This window comes from Penicillium expansum (assembly GCF_000769745.1).
Source record: "Penicillium expansum strain MD-8 chromosome Unknown contig3, whole genome shotgun sequence".
Taxonomy (NCBI): Eukaryota; Fungi; Ascomycota; class Eurotiomycetes; order Eurotiales; family Aspergillaceae; genus Penicillium; species Penicillium expansum.
In genome coordinates, this window is record NW_015971301.1 from 1 (window position 1) to 22,538 (window position 22,538).

At 46.5% G+C, this 22,538-nt stretch overlaps 8 protein-coding genes across 8 annotated transcripts; 1 reads left to right on the forward strand and 7 right to left on the reverse strand.

The window, feature by feature from the left end:
* Positions 1-339: 339 nt before the first annotated feature.
* crmC (siderochrome-iron transporter crmC) lies at positions 340-2,229 on the reverse strand (the record flags this gene model as incomplete). The annotated part of the gene is made up of 2 exons (XM_016737279.1): positions 340-1,843; positions 2,003-2,229. The coding sequence occupies 2 exons, from the start codon at positions 2,227-2,229 to the stop codon at positions 340-342; spliced, it is 1,731 nt and encodes a 576-aa protein (XP_016598994.1).
* A 1,585-nt stretch (positions 2,230-3,814) lies between these two features.
* PEX2_000020 (uncharacterized protein) lies at positions 3,815-5,779 on the reverse strand (the record flags this gene model as incomplete). The annotated part of the gene is made up of 1 exon (XM_016737280.1): positions 3,815-5,779. One exon carries the CDS (start codon positions 5,777-5,779, stop codon positions 3,815-3,817), a length of 1,965 nt encoding a protein of 654 aa, XP_016598995.1.
* An 884-nt stretch (positions 5,780-6,663) lies between these two features.
* PEX2_000030 (cupin domain-containing protein) lies at positions 6,664-7,350 on the reverse strand (the record flags this gene model as incomplete). The annotated part of the gene is made up of 1 exon (XM_016737281.1): positions 6,664-7,350. The coding sequence occupies one exon, from the start codon at positions 7,348-7,350 to the stop codon at positions 6,664-6,666; it is 687 nt and encodes a 228-aa protein (XP_016598996.1).
* Positions 7,351-8,446: 1,096 nt separating this feature from the next.
* PEX2_000040 (uncharacterized protein) lies at positions 8,447-10,025 on the reverse strand (the record flags this gene model as incomplete). Its single annotated transcript, XM_016737282.1, has 3 exons — positions 8,447-8,610; positions 8,666-9,662; positions 9,720-10,025. 3 exons carry the CDS (start codon positions 10,023-10,025, stop codon positions 8,447-8,449), a joined length of 1,467 nt encoding a protein of 488 aa, XP_016598997.1.
* Positions 10,026-11,999: 1,974 nt separating this feature from the next.
* Positions 12,000-14,224, reverse strand: PEX2_000050 (putative dynamin GTPase; the record flags this gene model as incomplete). The annotated part of the gene is made up of 3 exons (XM_016737283.1): positions 12,000-12,221; positions 12,269-12,796; positions 12,848-14,224. The coding sequence occupies 3 exons, from the start codon at positions 14,222-14,224 to the stop codon at positions 12,000-12,002; spliced, it is 2,127 nt and encodes a 708-aa protein (XP_016598998.1).
* Positions 14,225-15,589: 1,365 nt separating this feature from the next.
* PEX2_000060 (SNARE domain protein) lies at positions 15,590-16,499 on the forward strand (the record flags this gene model as incomplete). The annotated part of the gene is made up of 3 exons (XM_016737284.1): positions 15,590-15,624; positions 15,682-16,298; positions 16,423-16,499. The coding sequence occupies 3 exons, from the start codon at positions 15,590-15,592 to the stop codon at positions 16,497-16,499; spliced, it is 729 nt and encodes a 242-aa protein (XP_016598999.1).
* Positions 16,500-16,580: 81 nt separating this feature from the next.
* PEX2_000070 (histone chaperone napB) lies at positions 16,581-17,858 on the reverse strand (the record flags this gene model as incomplete). Its single annotated transcript, XM_016737285.1, has 3 exons — positions 16,581-16,699; positions 16,756-17,589; positions 17,744-17,858. The coding sequence occupies 3 exons, from the start codon at positions 17,856-17,858 to the stop codon at positions 16,581-16,583; spliced, it is 1,068 nt and encodes a 355-aa protein (XP_016599000.1).
* A 1,958-nt stretch (positions 17,859-19,816) lies between these two features.
* On the reverse strand, positions 19,817-21,026 carry PEX2_000080 (NmrA family NAD(P)-binding protein; the record flags this gene model as incomplete). The annotated part of the gene is made up of 2 exons (XM_016737286.1): positions 19,817-20,231; positions 20,383-21,026. The coding sequence occupies 2 exons, from the start codon at positions 21,024-21,026 to the stop codon at positions 19,817-19,819; spliced, it is 1,059 nt and encodes a 352-aa protein (XP_016599001.1).
* Positions 21,027-22,538: the final 1,512 nt, after the last annotated feature.

The window sequence follows — 22,538 nt, forward strand, 5'->3', positions numbered from 1 at the left end:
GGGGGGGGGATGGGCTTTGTGGGCTTTACGGAGGTCTAATTCAGACTCCACATCTGTAATTAGAAATCAGTTCAGCCAACGGGAAGTCATATCAACTTCCTTGGGTCCTCGCACATGTCGCTAAGGAACTATTGTATTCCATCGAAACATCTCAGCTGGCAGATGAGCTCACCTGTTAGGAAAAAGGCGAACGCACCTATGGATCCACTTTTTAAAAAAAAGTAAAATCATACGAAGAATACATGTATATAATATTCGGACAAGAAACCTATCTGCATCGCATTCGGTGGTCATATTACGCGCATCAGCCACAATATATCTCGAAATGCACTTCAAACGTTAGATGACGGTTCCTTTCACTTGCTTTTTGTCGACATTGTAATTGGTCCACATGGCAATTGCTGGAAAAGCAAGAATGAGAAGAACAGCTGCAGCAATGCATTCGTACTTCTGACTGTATGCCCACGCGTAGTTGATCGCGTTCCTTGTCGCACTACCAGGGGGGTGCAGGAGCTGAGCTGCAGATCCACCGGCGTATATAGCTGCATATTCAGCCTTTGCCGAATCGGGAAGCGCACTGAGTAGGGCCTGGGGGAATGTATTGGAATAAATGGCGACTGCAACGGCGTAACCAATAGCTCCACCAAAGCTAGAGGACAAGCTGATTATAGCAATCATCAACGGGACACTATCTCGATCAGCGGCTGCCATGACAGCCATCTCATCACCAATGACAAGAGTGCCACCGCCAAACGCAATGAATATTTGACACATGACCAGATATCCGACATTACTTTGGGAGCCTCGGAAGTGAATCATAAGACCCGCGCCAAGTAGCATTAATGGCGCACCGAAGTAAAGACAGACGTTCTTGAAATGTTTGGTTTGGCGAATCCAGATGCCGAACAAAACTGCCCAGATGGTCGACCCAACGCCATATGTCTGTGTCATGTATCCCGTCTTTGAGGTGTCAAGGTTGTAGACGACTTGCACGTAATAGTAGAAATACTGATCCCACGTGTTGTAGTTAAAGAAGATCACGGCCGACAGGATGCAAGCTCCAAGAACTGTGCGGTTTTTGAATAACTCCCATTTGATGAAAGGGGTTCTAGCATAGAACCGCTCCCAAACAGCAAAGACTGGGAATAGCAAGATTCCAATGACAACCATGGCGATAAAGGTCGCGGAAGAGTACCCGCTAAAACCATAAGTCTCAAGGCTGAAGGGCAGAAGGAATAGGATGAAGGCAGCCATGAGGATGAAAGCGCCAACAACATCAAACTCGTGAAAGTAATGAACAAATGACTGCGCCGTCGTTCGACCACTCGGGAGCCGAATAAAAAGATTCAACTTCTCGGCCTTGCGTTGGTAGAATTTGAACACGAGAGCAAGAGGCACAAAGAGGAAAAAGGTGATGATAGCGAAACAGCCGTAAGCCCAACGCCAAGTAGAATGGGTCAGGAAAGCTTGAGCAACAAGAGGCCCCACAAACGCCGTACATATCGTGGGTGTACCGATAAATGCGTAGACGAAAGCTCGGTTTCGCAGCCCGGACGCATCGGCAACGAAGACCGTCAGGATAAAATTCAGAGCAGCATAACCAATCCAGTACAAGGTGTAACCAGCTGCAAACCCATTGGGACCATCGCATGAGGCTATCACAATGAGTCCCAAGATGAATACCAGCAATAAAGCCAGGAAGCCTTCGGCGCGACCCCATAGATTTAGAGTCTTTGCGATAGGAAGTTGAAGAACTCCACCAATAATTGTCGAGACAATGAATGCCTGGGATATTTGGGGAGCCGAAGCGAAGTTTGCATATGCGTAGTAGATGACGTTGCTGCTAATCGAGGATTGCATAGACAGCACGAAGAAACACAACCAGATCCTAGCAGTGAGTATTTCACATTAGCTATTGTCTCATCTTGCTTTGGCAACCAATTCGGGTGGTGAGTGTATTGATTTATTTCACAGAAGCCCTCGAGGCCTTGACTGGACTTACCATGCATATGTCGCATACAAGGCAGTTTTGGACCATACCAAAGCCGTAGCTTCGGCTTTTTGGACTCCAACTTGCGCTTCCTGGGTAACCTGATCGGGGTGCTCAAGCAATTCCCTCTCATTCTTATCTTCTAAGCTGTGGGTGTCCCTGTTCGCCTGGTTATCCCTCGATGTTGTCCGGATGTTGGCTGACTCCTTAGATTCGCCCACAAAAGGTATTGCTGCCATGATAACAAAAGTGCCACAGCCACAAGTTTGATAATGCTGTTTTTCAATATACGACGCCGAGCGCAAGGCGGTCTTTTGAAAGATGCGGGAAAGAGGACAAGGGTCGAGCGACCATTCCGTTTTGCCTATGAACTTGAATCAATGAAGGGCAGGGGTAGGACATATTTCTTCTTAAGATCTTTGATTAATTGCAGGGGTTAGATATTGTACGCTGCCATGTGGGGGATCTCGCAGCCACCATTCCACTATCACAGGTCTGATGGTAGGACTTCTGCCCAAGGAAGCAATGCGCTATAAATTCACGTAAATCTTACCTCAATATAATTAAAACAAACCATGAGACAATGTAAAGCAACCCTCTGTAGATCTATCGATACTCCATTGTCATGTCATGAAAGTAGATATAGTCTCTTCGAACTCTGGCACTCCGTAACGTGTATTCAGTTCAGCATATAGCAAAGCAAATGAAGACAAAGGGCCAAAGCGGCGAGTAGTAATAATGTGCTCTTCTAGTCTAAGTTGTTAGGCTGTAATTCGAGATCAGTTCGACCATCTGCTTTTTAATGGCCTCAATTACGCCTTAAGCGCTGTCATCATGAGAATATGTGCTCATTTCTTCTCAAAACAGGCTCCACACACATCCCAACCTGAGAGATATTGAGTGAATATTTCAGCCCCAGGAAAACTAAATTGCCTCGTTCCCAAAAGATTCTCTTTCCGATACCCTCGTTCACGTACACAGTTTGATTGGGCCTGAGGTAGATCCCAACCGCACGGGGTTTTAGAAGGAACGAGATCCTATTTTAATCCCTAAAAAATTTATACCGTCCAGCTTATAGGTGATTGGTTCATGCATCCTTGTCGTATTCAAATTCGCCATAAGTCCCAGTATTGGTCAGATGGTTACCAGCCTCAATAATGAGACGACCGGATACAGATGATATATGCAAGTTCTACGGAGGAGCACCACATTGGGCCGACGGAGTATCTAGCCCCTCACAATAAGGTATACCACGGGAAAAGGAAATTGTTATGGTCTAGTGGTAAAATAGCCTGTATGTTTCCCACAATGTGTCTCAGAGTTGATCGGCAGGCAACCCGTCAGACGTGGATAGTAATTGAGTAGGCAGGGCAATCCCTGTCGCGATCGGATACTTGAACTTTTGGGAACTGTTCCCAGTATTTGCCAACGGCAAACTGCTCGAGGAATTCTATGAGGAAGGTCTCGGTGACACTGTGTCAGATCTAACAGCTACAACTCCATCTGATGATAATTAGGCATCCACATAGCTAGAGGTGCATGTGTTGGGGAGAAATAGAGCAGGCCGCGCTTCCCGAACGCAGACGTCAATCGCAATATATAGGTTGAAATGGGCTCCAGAGCCTCGTCAAAACTTGTCGTGGCCTAGTTGCCGTTCACATTGCTAGGTTAGGCATCTCCACAGTCTAAGAGATATGTTCTATGCAAGTATGTTCAAATGTAAACCACCCGTCATGTACTGAGACACCCAAAATACCCCAAGACCCCAAAGTACAAACTCCCAGCCCTATCTAAATCCAACTGAGAACCAAACCATAACAGGGATCATTTCTTAATCCCAATAATAGCCAAATTACGCGGACTTTGACCATACTCAAATACCGGTTCAACCCAACACTCCTTGACAGAGTCATGCTCGCGCAAGAACTGCCAGCGATCAACCACAATAGCAGCCTCAACAACCTGAGAACTGAACGCCATCAAGCTCCACACAATACTGAGATTCTTGCGCGTGTGTAGGTAATCAGCCTCATAGCGCTGGAACTCTTCTTCGGACATGGTACAGACGCGCTCCTTAACCAGCTCGCCACGGATCGGATCCTGGCTCAATTTGACCGTTGCAGCACGCACGTATGCGGGGAAAGACTCGAACGCGGACTTCCGTAAGGATCCCACGATTAGTGCTATACCCTCGGCATTGGGGTTTTCTGTGTGGTCTTTGTAGAGGTCATCGGGAACGTCGGGTTTAGGGATGATGTCACGATCCAGCAGAACGCGCTGCAGCAAAGCGCGGTAGAAATGGCGCGTGAAGAAGTCTTCGCTGTCGGCGCGACCCCAGTTGTGGGGTGCCTGTAGGGCCATTGAACGGGCTGTGATGTTGAGCTTGAAGCCTGTTGTGGTCTTTGCTTGGTAGTTCTCGTAGAGCTTGGACATTGGGAATCCGTGGGGATCCCATGTAGATCCGGTTTTTTTCAGGCGGGGGTGGGCGGATCGAAGGATGGGGATTTTGTATGTTGCTGGTCCCAATCGTTCTGTCACCATATTGTAGCAGCAGCCGATCATGGCGATTGCTACAACAGAAGGGTTGAGAACTAGTGAGCGGAGTCCGTGGTGGACAAGGTTTCCGCATGAATGTAGAGAGACGACCATCACCCGGGCGTCACTCTGTTTCTTTTCTGCTGGTTGAATGATGACTTCTTCGGTGCTGGTCCGGGTCTCAACTGATGTCTTTGGGTCCACGACATGCTCGATGATCGGTTCTAGGTAGCCATCTTGGATATTATGTTCAATGTAGCTGACAGTGCCTCTCGTATCGACCTCCGGTCGTGCCTTTGGTACATGCAGTACGTGTGGCTTGTCCTTCGAGCTGAGCACATCATCAGCTTCTAGGGTCATATCGCCTAGCATGTTAAAGACCTCGATGTCTTCATCCTGCCCAGCAGGTTCTTCTGGCACCGTTTTACTCGGTTCCGGTTGTGCTTCCACGTCCAATCCAGGAACTTCAGGCTTCTCTGAAGTGGTTGAGTTCGGGGCTAGTTCTGGGGTGTCGGTACAGTCCATGCATTGCTTCTTCAACTTATTCAGCTTTGCGTTATGCATTGTCTTTTTCTTTTCCTCCTTAGCCAGTCGAGCATGAACATCCATGCGACCAGCACCGCTGATGTATTGATGCTTTCGCTCAATGGCAATGATATGTTTATGATAGGGCGAGCTTGCCAGCATGCGCCCCAGGTAGTTTTGTCCTGAACCAAAATCAACAATGTGAGACAATGGTTCCCCGCGACGTTCATTGACCGTGTCCGACAAAGAGGCGACATAGCGAGAGAATTGCTCCACCTCGTGTTTCTTCTTCTTGTTCATGCCCATAGCAATGTGGCTTGGGAGAGGTTGACTGTTCTCGGGTGTGGTGAACTCGCGGTCGAAGCTAAAACGTCGAATGTCGCGGATGTACTCTAGAAGGCTTGCAGGCGGGAACGCGCCTCCGTTCCAAGTCCTGCCATTCTCGGAGCCTGTGTCTGTTTCGGAGGGTTCGCACAGCGGGCTAATGTCCTCTCGTAGTAGCAGTTGCAAGATGCTGTGGATGTCGTGATGTTCAAAGAATGATCGCCAGTCTTCTGGGAGTAGTGACTCATATAGATCGGGATCGCGCGTCAAGAAATCGAGGATATGTACGCCACCGCAAAGGTTCATGAAGATGACCGATTCAGTTGCGAAGGAGAGGAGAGCCTGGACATATTCGTCTGGATCCCTCCACTCATCGGAGAGTGGAAGAGGATTTCGGATGGTCATGCTAGATCAGGTATCATAAAAAGCACAAAACAAGTCGTGAATTCGTAAAATGAGGGACTCCATATACTGTGGGGGATTGTTATCGCAATTTTTTTTTATCTCTCCCCGCGGGCGCGCCTGAAGCCGCTTAGTCATGTTTGGAGTCAACCTTGGAACCCCGAGGGGAGCCCTGAGGAAGATCATCCGAAAACATCAAGCCGGAAGGGGTATACAATGTAGCATGTGCACTGAAATATATCTTTCGATTTTCTTCATCTTTTCACGTTATTCCCGCTGAGAAGGCAAACATCCCTCAATATGAAGTTCTTCCCTATCCTCTCTGCGGTTATCTTTACAACCTTTGCGATAGCAGGGCGTACGCCAGCTAATAGTGAAGATGGAGAGCAAAGCGGGCACACCCAGTTTCTTTATAATGGTCTTGGTGCAATTATGGAATTTGCAACGGATGGGGATGCGGATCTGGACCTTGATGTTTGAGCAACGATATTATCGATCTTCCCTGTTGAATGATTGGGCTTCTAGAATTCACACGGTTTTTTCCTTGCCTTGGTTGAGGTTTTTCCTATTCAGTTAGGTTTCCCTCTACCTTTATGCAAATGCAAAGGCTTTTTCTACAATGAAAACAAGAGCATTAAGCCTCGCATGGCCTCTGTCCTTGACGACAGAAGCCTTTAATTGTCGACCGTAATGGTCTTGTATATTTTACCTGAGATCACATTGGGCACGCAGTAGATAATAACACTCTGTTATTGTTTGGATGTCCTTTTTTGGTGTCTTTCTTGATGTATATAAAGGGAGAAAACCATATTTCATACAGAGAACTATCCTATATGTAACAAGGAAAGTACTCTTTTCGTATACTATGCAGCGGCTATGAACACAGCTTACAGACGGGCAGACGCAGTGCCACTTCCCCGCCATGTCCTACAAAGACCTCGCTCGGACTTTCCAAATACAGGATCAAGACTCGGCTTCGGAACAGCCCATACTTTCTCAAAGTCTCCCCCGCTTTTGACAAAATCCCAGTCACCACCGTTATAAGCTCCCATCATGGTGTAGCCAGATAACTGAATATCATCCAACGCTTTCCTCGGGTCATTGGCCTCAATACCATGTCCAGTCCCTGGTGTTAAGAGCTTGAACTCTGCTTCAGGCTTCGCGTCATATGTCTTGTGCGCGACACCAGCAGGAATGATAAAAACGTCGCCAGCTTCGGCTTCCAGTTCAATCCCGCCTTCCTCCCAAGAAGATCCGTGTGTATTCTCAAACAGATCATCGGATGTGTCCGCTACACCGAATCTAATCTTGGCGGTACCCGAGAGAACTGCCATGCACTCGTGCGCCTTGGAGTGGTAGTGTGACAGTTGTGTTTCACCGTATCGGAATATCCACTGCACATTCCACCCATTCTGATTGAACATGTCCCAGACGTCGGCTGGGTCGCAATGAGAGCTGCTGGGTCTCCTAGCGAGGACATTCTTGTAATGTAATAAAGGTCTCGGTGAGTTTGGGACGAGATTCGTTGGGAACAGGCGGTACTGTCGAACTTCAATGATATTGGGTGTTTGCATTGTTTAATTAGAGATGTTAATGGCAGTGCTCGCAATGGAGGGCTGTCAACTTGAATATGTATAACTTTGCGGGGTATCGGCAACAAACCCGAGTTAGAGTTGTTATCTATTGGGCGCTGATCTTCTGGATCCTGGCTTTGAATAACCGACCCGGATGGATTTTGAGAGGGGTTTATCACACCGCAATTATGAATATGCATAATGAGAGAGTGTCGATATAAATTACTAGGCCGAAACATTCGGGAAATTACTACCCGATTGGGATCGTAAGGTTCTCATGATCATGAATCGTCAGAGGACGGTGATGATTTTACATTACCTATCAGATTACTCAAACAATGAGCATAACACTTACCTAATTGCGTTAGTCTTAGAGAAGCTAAATGGGAAGACTTTGAAACATAACCTGATGATGGAAACCACTTCAGGTGGTTTGGAAAATGAATGGACAATGTACGGGAAGACGCAACGCATTGACTGGGGGGCCATGTATTTGAACAGCACATTGCGTTTCTAAATGGATTTGAGAATTATCTTGATGATGATGAATTCATTGACCCCATTTAGCTCGCTTTTACATACATGCTGCTATGCGGGGGGAGAATTATCTTGAGCTATCTTGAAGATGCTTCACTTTATACAGTCTGAGGAATACTCACTGTTCTTTTAATCTAAAGCTTTATCCCATACGTAAATGTGTATATACAACGACCGTAATTCACTTGATTGTGAGAAGTAAAGATGAAGAAATATTTTTCTACCTTCCAGTTATTTAAGACTCCTCAATTTTATGGCAATAAGAGGCAGAGCGCAAGAGAAGAATGAAACACAAATGCCAATAACAAAATGAACTATAAAGATAAACGAAGATGAGACAAAGCCTACCTTCTCCTTGATACATTTACTCTGACCAGATCTTCCTCGCTCCTTCCTCACTTCTTCCGCACTTCCTCTTCACTTCCTTCTCGCCTCCCCTTCTCTTCTCTTCTCTTTATCCCTTCATCTGAAATCACTTCGTCTTTATTTCGATCTCCCACCGCCTCATTATATGAAATTGGCCAAAATAGGTACCAAAAGAACAGCTTCCCGGTCTGGTTCATCGTCGATCGGCTTCTTGTCCATCTTGGGCCTTGTGTTCAATAACATCAGAAGACTGCAGAGCCGCCAATTCAACATCATAAGCTTCTTTTTTTCTTATATCACCGTTATTGGTGGAATTAGACTTAGGCATGCGAGCTTGCGAGTAAGATTCGGTGCCAACTGCCAAAATAGTCAGAGATTGCTACCTCAATATTAAGTACGGTGTACAACTCACATAAGACCAGGTAGGCATATTTGCTGGCCACAGGGAACCAGATAGCCATCGCCACAATCTGGCCAAAACCCCAGCCGGAAAAGTCGATCACCTTGAGGTGCCCAAACTCGGCAAAACACATACATTCCAGAAACACGGCTGCGAGAAAAAGTGCCTCAACGCAGAATGTGAGAAGACTAGGTAGCCTCTTGAGCCATTCGCCCCAAGTCGAAGCGAGCAGTCGTCGAATTTTGGAGGGGAAATCGCGGGGGCCGAGACGAGCGCAAGTCTTCTGACAAATTTTCTCAACATCCACTATCCTGACAACATATGGCCAAACCCACAAGATCACATCCAATCCAAATACAGTCAAGCAATAAGGATTGAGCACTTCCCAGAATAAGAGAAGCGGCAACCTTAGGGAAGATTCCACGGTCGGATCCGTACAGTAAATCAATGGCGGCGCATACCCGCCACAACTTTCCGGCCATCCGTTATATTCAAAGGGACTGATTTGGCCAACTGAGGGAGTCTCATGTGTCCAGTACAGCGCAAACTCAGATACGATGATGGTTGTAACAGACAAAAGGAAAATCCAGGGCTCTGTCAAGTGCATCTTCTGGAGACTCCACATACCAATAACAATGGGCAATACACCGGCACTGGAAACTACCCCTGCAACGCCATTATTTGCCCAGAGGGAGGGCATGGTGTTGGATTGGAAGATAGTAGTTGACTTCTTAGCGAGCAAGATAGCGGATTGTGAGGCGAGCATGAAGAAACATTGAGCTTCTTGGAACTCGACGAGGATTGTCTTCATGATGCGGTCGTGTTGATTCAAGAAATGTCGGATTCTGGGAATGGTGTTTCCTTTGGTTTGGTTTGCGGGAGATGTCGCGTCGTAAAATTGCTTTCTTCTGGTGCAAAAGGAGATCAGGAGTGGGAAGAGGCGAAATGATCGAAGGAGGATCCAGAAATAGAAGATTATTCCCAGTTGCATCAAGTAGGAGACAAAGACCTATATGGTGTAAATTTAACATGGATGTTTCGTTCGGGTAGAGTTGGAATAACGCACGCCAGGTCCTCCGATGTCTGTATTCACCTCATCACTGACCCCAGTGCAGGTAGCATTGTTCCAGAAGTATTGGCTGCCCTTCGCGGTGCTGACAAGAAATGGAAGGGATGCCGTGCCATGCCAATTCCCACAGCCACCTAGGTCAGGATATGGGTTCTTGCAGTAATCGTTCAGGCACTTTTCCACAACATTAGTGAAGTTAATAGCTAATGTGTCCCCGGCTGCGTTGTAGCAGTTGCCGAGATTATCAAAGGACTGGAAAACATATTTTGGATCGGTACACTGTGAAAGAGTGTGGTTGGCCATCGCACATATAGCGTTGATGGACAGAAAGATCAACAGAAATTTCAAAAGGGAGACAATCAAGCATTTTTAAGATTCAAAGGACTACTCCTTACAACAATAACTTAATTTCTTTTCAGATGGCCAATTCGTTCACTCGTTTACAGGGCTGGCCGGGGCCCTATGAGCTAAGACCCTGTGCCGTGTTGCTCGCGCTAGCTTATGGTAAGATTTCGTTGATGTCCGCTATGATTGGATATAGGGAGGATCTAACCCCAAAAAACCCCCGAAAACCTATCTGGATTGTTCAGTCAGTGAAGCGACAGTGGAGCGGCTGAATCGACATCTCATGCAGTCATCATACTGGGGTGAAACTAATACTTCTTGAATCGTGGGCCCTGTGTTCATATCTAAAGCGTAGTCCATATTTTATGTTTAGTGAAGCTGGAAGTTTCCGGGAGAATACTATTTGTATTCGAAGCATATTATCAAATTAAAAAACCAAGTAAGAAACAAAACAAAACATTGAAACTTACTAGCAGGTACCAAATTGAAATAAAAACAGAATTAAGCTTTGCACGCGCACAGATCCTAACTAAGCCTGAGCCATGTAATATTCAGTGTAAGGTATTGTATACAAAACGATACAGATGTATGCTAAGATGGAAATACTCTGAGGAGTGTACAATAGTATAGTGTCTAAGTGGAAAGTTGATATCGAGCGCTGACCTAGGATACTTGCTTTGAAATAGACGTGTAGATGCCAGGAAAACTAGGTAGGAATATCCCCCTTAGTAATATATCTCGTGGGGGTAAGCGTCTATCAAAGGCCCATACAACAAAGAAATGTGCCCAAGTGGACCACTGGAAAATTACATAAATATCAGCTATAGACATTCCCTTCTCTTTCTGTACAAATCTTGTCCCCATTTCCTACAGATAATATATGTGGACTCACTACAACCATCAAATCAGACATGGATCAAGTCGATATATACCACTGATATAAAGATTGGAAGTGCATGATCAAGGTAGGAACTATCCACCATAAGCTCATGCTTACCTACATTATACATATTGAAACTTTTGAAGTAAATAACATACATTCTCTAGTGCTCCGTCACTCTTGCCTCCGCAAAACTCTTTAAATACTTGGACTCCCACGTCTCTTCTTCAAAACAAACCTTCCTCCCAGCCTCTCTCTCCGATCAACCACGCGTGGTCATGGCTGCCCCTACTTGATCTCGAGTGTCATCTACGGGATGTTCATCTTCTTTGGTCGTCAAATTTCCCAATTGGCAGTGCCGTTTACTTTTCGTATTTTGATATGGCTGGGTTATAGCTGTCGATCCGCAAATTTCATCCAACTCTGGAAAGTTGAGAACCGTGAGGATGATGGTTGGATAAAAATCAGGTTGAACCTCCTAGAAGCTCTCTATTGTCAGGCATTCTCCACTCATCATGGTGTCCTTGACCAAATTCTACCCACCGCGGGAACGGATCAATCCACACTTTACGAACGACCAAGTTATGGCCCAAACCTCATGACTCCTTTAGCCCAGGATGGCCGTCTGATTATATTCCAAATCAGCTTTACCACCAATCTCTCTGTCTCTATTTCCCTGGCCCCATCCAAAGGACACTAGTCTGCATTAGGATACCTTTGAGCCTTGAATCTATTATTATACCTTGGACGAGTTCGCGCAAAGTACAGTAAGATTACCTCGTTGATCACGAGAGTGTAAAATGATAATTTAAGGCTTCGACTTCAAGCCCGCAGTCTTTCTAGGAATTTCGTTTTAAAAGAATACTAAATTATGAATGAATTAGAGTGGAACGCGCTCGACATGAGTGTACCAAAAACAGATGAAGTAATTATTGATTGAAAGAAATGCAGCAAAAACCGCCTAATATATACATCTGCTCCCGCGTTCGCGTAGTGAACATGGGAAAACCTTGGAGGCAAAAACCAGTCCGGAGCAGTCCAACTCACTCACCCTATCCTGCTAAATCACGGAGGCTTTGCTCTAGAGCAGCTTGCAGCTGGCGAGCATCCGAACGAAGGTGGCAAATCTGCGGCGACTCAATCGCCAAGCTAATAAGCTCCTCTTCCGAATATAAGCTAACCGTCATGGGATTGAATGCATCGGCCAACTTGGCTAGAATATGTCGCTCGACGACTTGACGACAGACATTATCCACGAACGTCTTCCGTGCAACCTAGTTGATGGTTAGACCGAATTACGTTCGAAACACCTAATACTAACCTTGTAATACGCAGCTAAGTCTGTTTTCGCTTCTGAACATGCTTGCTCCTTCATGTCGACGATAAGACGCTTTTTGAGGGATGATACCAGTCTAACACTGTCCTTTTTTGTGTTCCGCAAGTGAAGTGTACCGTCCCAATCACTTGCGATTGCATCACGTACAGAGTCCTCAATAAGGCTCTTCGAGGCTTCGTTTCTTGCGTTCTGGATGTTATCCGTGTAATAATGATTGTAAGTGATTGGCTGTCGAGTTTCATCTTGCAGTATTCTTTCGAGTTCATGTTGCGCTGCGTCGACATTTGCCTCCAACATGGTGCTGACTAGGCGACTAATGTTTTCACGAACCTTCCCATCTTTGATAGCGTATTCTAGCGCGCCATTGACAAACTGCGATACGATCTTCGAGATCACAACGATATGTTCTCGAGCAATTTCAGCCCATCGCGATGATTGTACATGGAATAGCTCCGCAAGGAGAGCTTGGTTGTAGTTACCCGGTAGCTCTTGGCCCCTCGTTTGATCATATACCTGTGTTGATTCAGTATTATGGAAAGTCATCCCGCAAGCAGAATATCATACCTGTCGAATCCAGTCAAGCATCTCCTCTTCTGTCACAAGAAGTTGTCCACCTTCGTCTGTCCTGGCATCTGGGTCGCCGATTTTTCGATATTCACCATACTGTCGGATATTGTCGGAGAACTTTTCGTTTTCTATATAGATAGCGGCACGTAGTCGAGCCGAGAGTCGTCCGTCTCGTATTTCAAAGAAGCTTGCATCACGGCCGCCATAAAATCCATCAACACCAGCTTGAATGACATTGTAGTAATTGGTGGCAATTTTTGTCAGAAACATGCGTATCTGGTTTGGAGACTCCCGTTCCGCTCCAAGTTCGTCGAGCTCTTCGTTTTTCTCCCGGAGAAGACGTCGTATATCTTCACGAACTTTGGGTAGCTCGCGCTCAATGTGGCTGTCTAGGATTTCTTCCAGAAAACATCGCAGCTTGTCGATTCCAACGCGTGAAGGATCTAGCCCCTGCTCCTTCCAAACCCCGGTGGACAAATATGCTAGTTCTAGCTTGCGTCGCTCTTCTGTGGTCATACCTGCCTTCAACTCTGTCGGGCTGGGGTTTTTCAGGATAAAAAACCCAAGCGTGAGTTTGGTGCGGTCACAGTTCTTGGCAAGCCGAGCGATACGTGCCTCTGTGCCGACGTTGATGAGATCTGGCTTGGTAATAATTCCGACGGTGCGGAGACCATCTTCATCGAACCGTCTCGCACGCTGGATGATGCCCTGGGTGTCGACATCGCTGGTCGCCGGTATGACTGCAAGGATTATGGTCCGAGAGTGTTGCAGATAGGAGTCCACCAGCTTCTCAACAATCTGGACATCTTCTTCAGACGCCGCGACTGATATGAGCCCGGGAAGATCAACGATGGTAAGGTGGAGGCCCGTATTACCAACGAGTTCAAGCCTGAGGACATCGGCTGCAAATGCTGGACCCTCCGCCTGCGCATCAGTGCCACGCACGCCCATGAGCTTCGCCGCCTGCTCGATGATATTGGGCAGCTCGGCGAAGTCGTGAAGAACGTGGTGATAAGCATTAAGGAGACGTTTTTCTTCATCGCTTCTGGACGAATGGGGTATGATAGTTGCAGTTGTTTTGATATCCGTGGGTTCATGTCGGAGGATGATTTCTGTTGCAAATCGAGTGCAAAGCCCATCCTGTCGAGGAAATGGTAAGCCGCTGATTCCTTCGAGGACTGAACTTTTCCCTGCGGACTGGTCTCCACAAACTACCAATTGTGGTAGCGCGATGTGGTCACCAACACCGTTCGCACGGATCCGGTCGATTTGATTAAGGCGCTTGGAGGTTTTGGAAGACTGGAGACTGATGGTTCCTTGCGTATGAGAAGAGTCATGCCGAATAGGTCGCTTTTCTGGAGGCAATGCAGCCATTTCGGAAGGTTTTAAATCGCTCACTGTCATTTGTAACAAGTCACAACAATTGAATCAGCTAGAGTTTAGTGTTTCTAGAGGCTTCATTCGGCTTTTTTTTTTTTTTTTTTTTGTTCTCGGCAACACCAAAAGCTCAGCCTTCAGTCATCCAAGGCCTCCAAGCGCCTTAATCAAATCGACCGAATTTGCAAGAATGTGACTGAAAGCTGTAAGGCGAACAAGGAATGAGAAGCTGAATTTACGATATATGAAGTTATTTAGTGGCTGTCTAACAAGTATCACCGCGAAGCCCCCTTGCTCTTGTAAGGGTGTTGTAAATTCCCAGGGTCCTGAGGAGTTGATGTCTGAGGCATAAATTGTGCCCTAAGGCCACCACAACACAAAGCCCTCAATGTTTCGCTGTTTCGGATCGCTCCTTCTGAGCCCTTTATTTTATATGTTTAGAAATATCTCTTATTATAGATCATACATCCCTCTCTACTACTGCTTCTTGCCAGATTAATAGGTGTAGTACCCCGTAGCACCACACCCTAGTACCAGAATTGCCCAGGTACTACAGGTTGTTAAGGCCCAATACAGAAGACTACTTGCTTTATATAATAAGTACTTATTACCAAGTCACATAAGCCCTTCGTTAGTTCAACAAGACATATTTAGTTAAAGATATATTGTGTGCCCAAACGGCGTATAAAAATAGAGTAAAAAAATGAAACTTTTACTATAGGAGATCAGAATTCATAGACGATAATTGATGTGCAGAGTTTCCATTATGGGATACTCAGTTGACCCTAGCAAATCAGCCCTATATAGGCCATGTGATTTGAATTGAGGTATAAGATGAAAGCATTAATTAATATGAGGCCGAGCAGAGCAGATCCCGGAGCAGATCCAATATAGCTAATGTGGTTAAGGTGCAGTATTTTTTTAGTATGGCGATACCATAATAAATAGCAATTTTATTGAAAATGGACTGATAAGGACTACTATCCCTATTAAGTTTGGGCATCTGTGCCATTGGGATTACCCTTTCGCATATAGCTCCTTAGCACTCTGAAGGGGAAGGAGACACAGAACACCCATAGAAAAAGACGAACAAGATATCGCATAGTGTTTTCTTCAAAGACAGGTATAATGACGTTACATTTTTCCCATCGAAATGTACAAATCCTTAAATTGCAGTGTCATCAACCGAAGGTTGAGTTGATTCCCGGCAACCCTGTTTTTCCAGGCCAGAACTGCGCAGTTGTTCCAAAGGCCCACCCTACATGTTAGTCAGCACCACCCGCCTCCGCTCCAGGCTCACCCGTGGACGAACCCGGGGCCGAGAACTATCAACAACACACCCAATACCCCAATACCACAACCATGGAGCACGCAGACCCATTCCTACAAGTCCAAGCGTGAGCCCTACCGCATCCCCCAAAATACAAGTCCCCAACTAACCACCAAGCTCCCAGTGACGTTGTCTCAACACTACAAACCAGCCGACCACTGTTCTCCTCATACCTCCGCATCCGGTCGCTAGCCAAAAGCCCCAACAACCCAGAACTGAAGCAAGCGCGCTCGGAGCTCGAAAGCACCTTAACCGAGCTAACAGCGGACGTCAACGACCTTGTCGAAAGCGTGCGCGCAATCGAACAAGACCCCTACCGCTATGGACTGGAACTAGAGGAGGTGCAGCGGCGGCGCAAGCTCGTCGACGATGTTGGTGATGAAGTCGAGAAAATGCACCAAGAGCTACAGCAGGCTGTTTCCGAATCCGCTGTCGAGACGTTGCCCAATCCTACGGAGTTTGATGCTGCGCTTGAAGAGGAGGAGCGCGGTCGTGGCGGGGATGATTATTATGCTTCTATGGAGCAACAACGCCAGTCTGAGCTTATGCATGAGCAGGATGAGCAGCTTGATGGTGTTTTTCGTACTGTTGGAAACCTCCGTCAACAGGCTGATGATATGGGTCGTGAGTTGGAGGATCAGGCTGTCATGATTGATGAGGTTGATACGCTGGCTGATCGGGTTGGGGGCAAGTTGTCGAATGGGATGTCGCGTATCAAACATATTGTGCGCAAGAATGAGGGTAAGTTATCTCCTTCCTTTTTCTTGGTACTGTTTACTCCGTCTATGCTGGGTCTCTACTGGGATGCATGGATGGTTTGGTATGGGTATGGGAATCTCAAGTTCAAACTAACTTTTCCGACTAGATACATGGTCCTCGTTTTGTATCGCGGCACTCATATTCGTCCTCGTCTTATTATTAATCCTCCTCATTGCACTGTGATAATACAAAATCAAGGGGTTAGGTAAAAGCAAAAAAAAATCATCAAAAGGGGAGGGTCATGGCGTTTCGGGTGCAAATGGGTTAGTTGCGAGCCTTCTTGCGCGGACGCGACTCACTTTCTTCATCGGAGTCATCTCCGTCCATCTCCTCCATGTCGAGGTCCATATCTTCGAGCTCCTCGCCGATCTGGAAGGATTGAACTGCGGGTGAAGTTAGTGGGGGGAAACATCTCACTCGCTATCCGGGATCGACATACCGTAGTAGCTCAGCGCTTCGGGCCAGAGGTCCTCGGCAATGGCAACAGCAAGGTCATCTCCATCGGGGAAGATATCGATTTCCTCAAGACCCTCCTCCTCATCCTCCTCATCCTCATCCTCGGAGTCACCAGCATCCTCAACATCCTCGCCCTTCTGGATCTTGGCCCAGCGGGCCTCGATCTCCTTAGCGGCCTCCTTGGACTGAGCAGCAGAGACGTCACGGCCACGGTAACCGAAGAATCCGAAGAAGCTCATGCCAACGGGGCTGGGGTCCTCATCATCCTCGTCATCCTCGGCATCGGCCTCAGCCTGGGCCTCTTCGACCTTCTTAACAAGAGCAGCGAACTCGGGCAACTTCTTACGGTCACCACCCTTCTTCTTCTCGGCCTCAGCAAGGTCACAGGCAGCATCGAGCATGCCCTTGGTCAAATCCATATCCTTCTTCCAGTTGATGCGAACGGGCTCGGAAACAAGACCCTCCCAGGTGCGGGACTTGCCAGCGGCGTTCTTGGAGACCTCTTGGCGCCAGTAGAACTCCTTGACGAGCTTATCGTTGGTGAAGAAGGGGTTCTCCTCACCGGTCTTGAACTCAAAGGTGAAGCGCAAGCTGCGGGGCTCGCCGTTGCCTTGGGCATCAAGCTCGAATCGCTCAACGTTCATGTTCTTGAGGCTCTCACCGAGAACTTGGGCGTCGCTGGACAGAATGTACTCGTCGATCTCGGGGGGAGCACTGGCGAACACGCGCATCCAGAACTCAGCCTGCACATCGGGGATGTTGATGATCTCGCTGCGCTTCTTGATCAGGGGGGCCATGAGCTTGGCAGAGTGGCGCACTGTAGAGTGTGTATGTTAGCAATTTGTTCATCAATGACTCTACACTTCTCAATGCCGTTGTCTTATCCCCATGGTAGAGTATACCCTGCAAGCTGATTTACCAGCCCCGCCATAACAAAAGAGAAAGAGAGAGCTAGGAAATCATCAACATACACTGTTCAACCTCAGCACGAGAGAACTGCTCTTCCAAAATAGCAATTTTCTTCATGGCCGCCTCAGGGATGCTAGGCATCTCGACGCGGTCAAGGAGGGACTGATCGTTAGACATAATGTTTATTCGTGAAGATGGGTCGTAAGGTAAATAGAACAAACACGCAAAATTGAGTGTTATAGAAGAGAGATGGAGGAGGGAAAGATCAAGAGGGGAGAAAACAATTCAGGGACGGGACAGAAAAAAAAAAAAAAAAAAAGCTATGCGCGCATCAGATGAAGAGCTAAGGAAAGCTACAAGACGATACTTGAAGGTACTTCTTGTTCCATGGTACTACAGCGGAGAACCCAAGTATCTCTGTGTACCCAAGTGTCCGGGCAACGGATGGTGGGGGTTTGGCCTCAGGTGTCGAGTACTACATCATAGGAAAGAGAAAACTCTGACGCTGATCTTGGTGGATCTCAACGTGTCCAATGTTAGTACTTTTTGATTACAGAACGTTCTGGTGGGCACTAGTTGGGCTTAGAATCGTATATTGTGGAGGGGTAAAGGAGGGTAGGAATAGCTTCGTTGCTAGGTGGTACGAAATGCATATAACATAGTTGACTAATTCAGTTCACATCCATGGATGCTATAGGTGTTTACGCTGTGAAACTGTAAGAGATAGCCATCTATCTCACTTCAATGATTTGACTCTGATTTGACAGATGCAGGAGATAGCAAAGCTCACCGTATGTCTATAGGAACTTTCAAATGGAGCCCCAATGCATACATTCCCACCAATGAGTAGCATGTTTTAGGCAAATAGCCCTTACTTAGGCTATATGCCTTGGCCAGAACAACCATACCCTGTCTTGTTGACTCCCTAAAATTGTTATACAACATACTACCACGTAACTAGCTCATCTCTGAAAATCCTATAAACATGCACCGCCACGTACATAGCCACAAGAATCAGATCTAAAATCCTTCTATCTCGATCCCTCCTATTAGACAAAAAGAAGCGGGGACAAAAGAAAAAGAAGGAAAAAGCAAGCATATAAGATAAAACTAAAAAAAAATAAAGCATACTTTATTTTGACGGCAATTCATTATCATAGGACCTTAAGTAGAGTCCATACACAAAAGGTGTACATCACATAATTATATTCATACACTTTTCACCTTGGCAAGCATTCTGTATGTATTTTACAAGCCCCCCCCCCCTCTTTCAACTGAACCCCTTTTGCTCTCCGGAGTCCGAGTCCGAACTGCCCCTCATCTGATTTGTTCATGCATGACCCAGTTAGATAAGAGGAGCGGTCTGCACGTTCAGCGTGTAAACCCTCAACGTGGACGCACGGGACCTGCAGGACTGGTCAATTGGGGTCAGCGGGCACGAGGCACGTTTTGCAATGATACGAGTTAAAGACGAAAAATAGTCGGGGGGGTCGAGGTCCGGGATCTGATCTCGGGGTTCGTAGGTAGAGGGGGGCAATTCCCTGAGAAGTGAAAGGAGAAGGGAAGTGAAAAGTGAAAAATTGGAAAATGAAATTGGGCATATTCCTGATCGTAGATTCGAGCCCATGGATCTCATAGCCAATAACCAGAGTCGGGATATCTTATTCCATATTTTGTTTTTGTTTTTTTTTTTCCTTTTCGAAGCTTGGGGTTGAGGATGAGGTTCATTGAACCAAGTAAAGAGAAAGCAAAAGCAATATTGGAAAGTAAAAAGCAAAAGCAAAGCGAAACAAAAAAACAAAAAACTTTTTTTCGGTGATTTAGATCAGATATCAAACCAAACCAAACCACAAAGCAAAATGAACCTCGTCCGATGCGACCCCAAGCATCTTCCGATTAAGAACCGAGGTTAAGTCATGAAAGTCCATATATCCCATGCCCGTTCGCCAAGAATGCAATGATTAAAAAAAACAGACCGAAACAGCAAGGGCAGCTTCACATGCACAGAACACATCACCATGCACGTCTCTGCCCAAATCGAACTGTTGTAAGAAAGAAAGAAAAAGCAAGGCAGTGTCATCAATAAGCCAGAGGGCAAGAGCCACAAAAGACCAAAAAATCAAAAAACAAGACTTTCAAACCATCCAGTCAAGCCCATTAGCTTCCTCTTCCACAGGGAACACCTCACGCGCATACTCTTCCATATCGCGCCAGCCCTGCCACAGATGCCGAGACTCGTCTGTGACCCGAAGGGAGATAACACCGCCAGGTCCTTGCATCATGCCCGCACCAGCACCCTTTCCACCCGCCGGGCCAAGACCCTTTGGTGAGCCAGCGGCGGGCTGTGAGAACTCGGGCTGTGGGAAGTAGGGAGCGTCACATCTACCAAATAGCTCTTCCAGCGCTTCGAGCTGTTCTCGATATCCAGGCGGGATATTGACCTTGATCTCGATCTTGGGTACGCGGACGTATTGGCATGGGCGGTCCAGGGCGCGCGAGAATGCTGCGCACACCTGTAACGGGGAGAGTGTTTCGAATGTGAGAGCAATACTAAATGAGAAGCGGTGTGTTAGCTAGTTTCCATTTCTTTGTTTCTTGTTCTTTATCTCTTGGGCGTAATCTAAGCCAGGGATCCCCGGATGGGCATCCGTGGCCCCCGGAAGAGATCCCGATTGTTGATGATTGTATTTCCTGCACTCACCGATGACCATTCCATTTCTTCGTTCCATCCTTGAAAATCTGCAACAGAGTCGGACCAACATCGTGCTCGGCATCAAGCCACGGCAACGGAATTTCCGGGTCGAACGGTGCACGCCACTCAAAGCTCCCATCTGGCAGTAGCTCCATCTGGAAGAGCGGGTATGGCAAGCTCGTGAAGTTATTATTGTAGATACCGGCGTAGACGAAAGTAGCCGGCATTCCGAGCTGACGAACGTAGTTTTCGACTGTGAACTTTGGCGCCCATTGCGGGACAGCGGGCCAAGGGCCATGAACAGAATGATCCGGCATACTGCTGTAGATATAGTGCTGGATTGAGCCGGAACGTTTTGCGGCATCTGCTAGGTCACGACCGATGGCAACCTCGTCGCCGGACTGGGAGGTGGTGTTGATGAAAGCAAGCTGGGCGCCTTTGAAGAGCTCGTCCATCAGTGCGATATTGCCGAGGAGCGGGCCTTGCAGGAGGGTCACATTGGGCAGCTGTTGGAGTTCCGGTGCGATCACGCCTTTCAGCGAATGGATTTGCGCGCGCACTGAGTATCCCACGGCGGACGCGACGCGGATCAGTGAGGCCGCTTGCCGGCCTGTCGCGTTGACCACGGCAATGGTCTTCTGCGGTTGTGTCATCCGGGTTGATCGGGGGAGGACCTTGGGGGGAGGGGTATAAGGGGAGGAAGTAGTATAGAGAATGAAGAAGAGGTTTATCAAAGAGGGCAGGGAGGACAGATAAAAGAAGAGAAATCTGGAGTAAGCCTTGGCGAGAAGGGCTTTGCGATGGTGGGGTAGGCGAGGTTGGAAAGTTGTATGTAACAAGAATCGTGATCAGACCTAAATTATGCGATTGGAACAGTCAGGAGTGTCTCCAACTTGTCCTTCTGATCTGCATTTAATAAAATAAATTCCAAATTTGCAAAAAAAAATCTCTTTTTTAAAAAATTCCATTCAAATTCCGAAAACGCGGAGAGACAGAAAGGATAAGATAAGAAATCTTTTTTTTTCTATACATCCATGTCGACTATACTATGTACCCCTGCAACGTTGTATGATATACCCTTTTTTCTTTCTAACATGCGTGATATATTGATATATCCCCCAAATATCACCAATCCATAAGAAAATGGAAAAAAAAAAAAAAAAAAAAAAAAAAAAAAAAAAAAAAAAAAAAAAAAAAAAAAAAAAAAAAAAAAAAAAAAAAANAGATCCTGATTCGGGAACTTATATGTTGGAGGATTGCTTAGATTTTACTTCATCTTAACTTAAATGTCATTGTGGCACATCTATTCTATGCCTTACATATATATATCCAATACCTAGACATACTATATTTACATCTATAGACATCTATACATCCATGCCAAGCATTGAAATCGAACCCATAGCGGAACCCCTTCCAAGGGAAATACTACCTAAACTAGTGATAGTACTAAATCGCGCAGGTGACTTCATAGCCAGGCCACTTCTCTCGAAAATGCCTTTCCTGTTCCACCAACTGTCTGTCAGGGACAGCCTCACGTGGTGTCTATCCTGCTCCAGGATGTGGGCTAGTGCTCGTCCAATCGCGGCGTTTGGGTCTTGGCATAGGTTGACGTGCTACACTGGCCATGTCCGACTTGCCATTTCACCCGATACGTCCATTGGCTAGGGTAACAAGGTACTTACCTAACTAGGTAGATATAGGTATAGGCATCTTTTGAGTGGAAATAGTTGGGAAATTAGAATTTAGTAAATTTAGTCTGTGATATGTGCCTGAACCCCGCAATTCTCCAAAGGCCTGAACATAATCATCACATCATTCCCTGCTGCATCAGCCACAAATGAGACTATTTTTGAGATCCATGAGGCAATCATGGTGTGCTTGATACTTATATAATTAGTTTTCCACTATACTAGTGCTCTATACGGAGTAATCTTATACTTATCATCTTAGTTGTACGATGTGGGTATAGGAAAAAGCAAAGCAAAAAAAAAGCAAAAAAAAGCAAAAAAACATGCAGACAACCCCACCATAAAAGACAATTAGTTGGAGTTACCCCCTTTCACTCTTAACTACCAAGTATATAAATCTAGCCCTCAACAATATCTTCTAGCTCCCCCTTGGCAGAAACGGCCTTGTACAAATACAACACACTAACATCAAAC